General features: G+C 37.2%; 1 protein-coding gene across 1 annotated transcript in view; it reads right to left on the bottom strand.

Annotated features, from left to right (window-relative positions):
- Positions 1–5,213, bottom strand: part of meis1a (Meis homeobox 1 a) — a gene marked incomplete at its 5' end in the record, with an annotated part of 22,996 nt that overhangs the window by 16,078 nt on the left and 1,705 nt on the right. Inside the window, 2 exon segments of the mRNA XM_035659683.1 lie at positions 637–778; positions 3,686–3,921. Of these exon segments, the coding sequence (XP_035515576.1) occupies positions 637–778; positions 3,686–3,921 (378 nt within the window).

Here is a 5,213-nt window from a genome sequence, read left to right as displayed (position 1 = left end):
TATATTTTTTACGTTTTCTTACACACCGTAACCCTTTGACCTCTGCCTGTGCCTGTACTGATAATAATAACTGAAAAAGTAATGTCAAAAGATTACGAAATCTAGACACATGAACAACATATTTTTTGGACGCTCCATTGATTATATGAACTGTGTACAACTATGTTTATGAAATATTCTCATTTTTATTCAGAGTATATTCACCCAGACATCACCCAGATGTTAAAGATGGAAACATTAGATTTTTACTGCAAAAAGAATGAACACAGGAAATGCATCAGTAAAAACCCCACCTGTGAATTCTGAAGGCTGTATTGTCTTACAAAAGGCTAACATGTGCTAAGCTAAGACTCTGAGGTCTGTCGGTGACGTTAAATGTCGCACACTGAACACTTAACAAAGTTTAATGTTCGGGCTGATAATTCACTTTTATTTTATATTTCTGCTTTAAGTTAAGTGAACAACTACTTCTCTCTGACTAATAATCATACAATGAAGTGGGATAAAAGGGGGGTAAGTGGGGCCCCACTGCTCATTTTTGCCCTCTCGAGGAGTAATCCGGCCCTGGCTCTTTATGATCCTGCAGATCTGTTCTGAATTAACTCTGACACATGGATGAAATGTGTCCTTCTCTACCTGTTTGGAAAAGACGGCGATGTCCTCGTTGAAGGAGTCCGAGGAGCAGACGTCTCCCCCGGCCACGCCACTCTCTCTTGGCGTGCAGGTCGCCAATTCACATTTTTCAAAGATCAGTGCGAGCAGAGGGAATAAAGGATGTCTGCAGGAGAGAGAGAGAGAGAGGAGGGTTCAGCTCCGACTGCAAAACTAACAAGTTTCCTGCTGCCTCAAACTTTTCTAAAAATAAAGAAAAGAAACTTCAGGTAGCAGATTTAGAATAATCACCTTCAGAGCACTTTTGTAGATGAGAAAAACAAAATGTATTGGATTATTTCATTAAATTTCAAAACAAAACTACATAAAGTACTGGTGGAACTGGTTCTTGCAGCATGAAAATTATTACAGTTAAAAAAGTTTCCGTTATCCTCACTTTCTCTGGATAATCCGCAGAGGTCAACGGCTTTCATAGAGACTATTTCTTCAGTGGAAAGTTTACTCAAACACATTGGTGGAAAGCAAACATTGTACTACTGTCTGTACGACACAACCAGATTGAAGCAAGAACATGTTCAAATCTATAATCTGCAATGAAATGCAAAGCAGGTGCTCCTGATACACGGTTAAATAAAGAAAAACCTTCTTTAGTTATTGTGGCTACATTATTAAGTAGATACTAAAGTATCTTAATATCATAAATAAATTAGAGCTAGGATTGAATGTTGTGTGCAGATTTTTTTTGCTTCCATTTTAATGCATTCAGAGATTTCATTTTAATTGAAGGAAGTTATTTGACATCCACCAGTCTGTTGTTAGCTTCCAAATGAAAGGAGTTGCCATGTTGCACTGTTAAAAGTGTAGTCAAGGTAAAGCCTACATAAAGAGAACAGAAATGATCCCAGAATTGAACCCTGAGGCACTCCAAGCTGTTTATAACATGGAGGGATCAAGAGCAGAAACGAGTGGGACCAAGTCCTGTAACTGTAACTTGGACAGGCAACCCACCAGGAAACATGACTGGAGTTCTCTGATTATTAGCAGCAATTTGATTATTGAGCCCATGGCAACTATTTTCATATTTCACTATTTTTTAAGCTAAAAAGTGAAACATTTGCTGGTTTTAGCTTCTTAAATACAACTTTTCTTTTTTTATACAGTAAACTAAATAATTTTTGTTATTTTTATTATTATTATTATTATTATTATTATATGAATTATTTGTACTGTACTGATAAAACCAAGCAGAAACCTCTGTGGCTACAAAATGAAGCAAAGACTGAAGTAACAAAACCTACAGTTCCTCTAACGGCCACTAGAGGCTGGCTCCAGCAGTGAGTCAATCTCCATAAAGCCCCATATTAAAATGTCCACCTTTATGTTTACAGCCTGGTACAAAAAACACAGTTGGTCTTTATAGCTAAATTCCTCGTTTATGACGACTGTACGGTGGGGGAATTTTTACTCACCTGTTTAAATTATATTAAGGTTTAAAGTTATGCATAATTAAGGGCGTGGCCGCATTGAGTGACAGGTGGTTTCAGTAACCAAGCCTCAGCTCCACCCACGCTCCACCTCTTTGCCCATTTTTGGATTAGCTGGGCGCCGGTGGAGTCTGGACCACCGAGGTGGCAACAGCCAGAGCCGACCACACTGAGCTTCACAAACCTACGGGCGATGTCACGGCGACTACATCCATTTTTTATTCATACAGTCAATGGATAAAACAATCTGAAAATGGGCATGAATTACCATTTTCAGACATTTTACAGACACAATAATTATTAATGAATTGAGAAGATAATCGTAGATTAATCAGTTATGAAGTGATTAAAGGTGAGTTGATTTGACAACGTTTTTACAGTGCCGCCGTATGCCAGAAGCAACAAATACAGCAACTGTGTCTGCTGACGGAGCAGAATGGATCCTGCTGCTCTGACAGTCAAATAACCACAACTACTGATAATGTTTACTGGTAAATCGTGTTTTTAAAGCAGGGATCTGTCAGACGTTTGATACAGGAGCCGACCACAGAGGCTGAACATAATAAATCTTATTAGAGAGACAGGAAGCGTCACATGACCTTTGCTCTAAACTCGTCTGCTGCAACATTGAACAGTTGCTGCACTTTTTCTACAAGGGAATAAAATTGATAAACTTCACTGCATCCTGTAGTTGGAGCAGCAGTGAATCTAATACTGCATTTATTTTTTATATATTCTTCTTTAAATGTTTATTTTATGCCACTTTATACTTTTATTCTACTGCATTTCAGAGGCAAATATTGTACTTTTTACTCTATTACATTTATTACTTTGCAGATAAAGCTACTGAATACATAATGAGCCTACATACATGGCTACAGGTTAAGCTATAAAGATAAATTAGCTCAACCTTGCAGGGGCGGATCTATAGGAATATTCACGTGGTGGCAGAAATGTATGCTGATTTAATCACAATCACATTTATTAATATTCGCTTCGAAAAGCCTTTAAAGGAAGATATTTGAACTCAAAAACATTATTGTGGCACATTACAACTGAGGCATTAGAAATCAATACATTGTTTTATTTCCAGATAGATGTATTTTTTTATTGAACCTATCACAATGTGACAGATCAATAAATAAATGTTTTTTAACACATTATTTTTTTAATTAATGAGTTAAATGTGACACCAGACTCGGGTATCCAGGCAGCTGCCACCCCTGTAGATCCGCCCCTGCAGCCTACAGTGACACACTGATCATTTCTCTAACACTTTTACATTTTGCTGCTTGCACTTATTTTTACTTTTACTAGTAGAGGAGTGTTTAACATGATGTACTGCTACGTTTACTTGAGTGAAGGAGCTGAATATACCGTTTCTGTGTTTCTGTTTTCACCTTTGTGAACTTCACTTCACACACTAACATACAGATAACGTTGGTCTGGCTCAGCTTGTGAGAAACTAAACAGATAAATCAAACATGAAGGAACTATTTTTACAGACGAGGAAAACTCTTCTGAAAGAGCTTCTTTTGTCCTCATCCGTCTTTTTTCTTTTTTTTATGGTGTCAGTAAACTCATCGTACCCATAAATGGCGTCTTTGTCCCTCTTGACGGCGTCCCCAGCTGTGGCAGCCATGCTGCCGCTGCTGTGGTTGGACTGGGCGTACTGGTGTGGAGGGTAGGGGCCAGCAGCAGCGGCAGCAGCCAGGTGCACGGCCTGCAGGGAGCGGGCTGCAGCGGCATGGTGGTGGTGATGGTGGTGAGGGTCTCCGTACACCCCACCCACCCCCTCCAGCCCGTAGTGGGCCAGGTCTTCATACTGAAACACAAAGATAAGAGTGGTGTGACCCTTGACCTCTCGGGCTGTCCTGCAGGAGCTGTTCGCTGACCTCAGCGGAGGTCAGAACGCCCCGAAAGTGACCGATGAATGTGGGAAAACAAACTGAGCTCAGGGTTTATGAGCAGGGATGTTCTAATAAATACTAAAAGTGAATAAAAAGACACAAACTGACAGAACAATTTCAGAAAAAGAAACTTTTCCATGTATGTAAAACTGCAGATACACCCAAATATCATTTGATAGCTAAAATACAATTAAATAATGAAATCGAATAGAAAAAATCTGAAAAATTAAAACTGATTATAGGCTACAGGTGTTCCTGTTATTATGTCCACCCCCTGTTTATTTTCTCTCACGTGACAAAAACTGAGACGTTTTGGCAAAATAATATGTTTTAAACCTTTAAAAACACCCAGTGTGAGTTTAAAAACCATATTATTACAATCATCAGATAAAAACTTAATAATACAAATAAAACAGTGCGTTGACTTTATGAATAAAAGAAACACCCTGAGCAGGAGAATGATGTAAACAATGTTTTCTATAAAATAACATTGAACAACATATTAAGACGTCTCCGACAACCGAAACTCTGTTAGAAACTATTTGCTGCATTGTGCAGGTGTTCCTATTATTTTGTCCACCCCGTGTTTATTGTGTCTAACTCGATCAACGCTGTGATGTTGAGGAAAAACTAAGAGTTGTTTAAACATTTTAAAACATCCAGTTGGTGAAATGAAACAAGGGCAAAACTAAAACTCAATTTTCAAATAAAATTTAAATGAAAAGTTAATTAAAAATGTAAATTAAATGTTTAAATGTAAAAATGAGCCTGGAACAGAATATTTTCCACTGGGAATTCTCTGTGTTTGTATTTTATTTTATATATGTATATGTATGCATATGTATATATGTAGAGAGGGGTGGACAAAATGACATGAACACTGTAAAAACATGCAGAATGCAATAAAACAACTATTAATTTAAAACAAGGCGTCTCTGACAAACAGTTAAATAATATTAGACTGTATATATATTCTATATTATTCAATTTCCATAATATTCATGAATTGCCCCTCCCTTTGTACATTTTCTCAATTATTGGATAAACTATGACTTCACTCTGGAATGAAAACAAGTTTGAATGCGGCCAAACTGAACACAAGTCTATAATATGTAATATAAGAATATAATAAAGTTTATATGTTGACTTTATATTATCTGTATCTATATCTTTATATATCTGTCTCTATATGTTTATATATCTGTAT

Source organism: Morone saxatilis, unplaced genomic scaffold (genome assembly GCF_004916995.1).
Source record: "Morone saxatilis isolate NCDOM2014 unplaced genomic scaffold, NCSU_SB_2.0 Contig17, whole genome shotgun sequence".
NCBI classification, from domain to species: Eukaryota; Metazoa; Chordata; class Actinopteri; family Moronidae; genus Morone; species Morone saxatilis.
The sequence above is the reverse complement of the archived record's forward strand: the minus strand, read 5'-3'. Positions and strand labels throughout refer to the sequence as shown.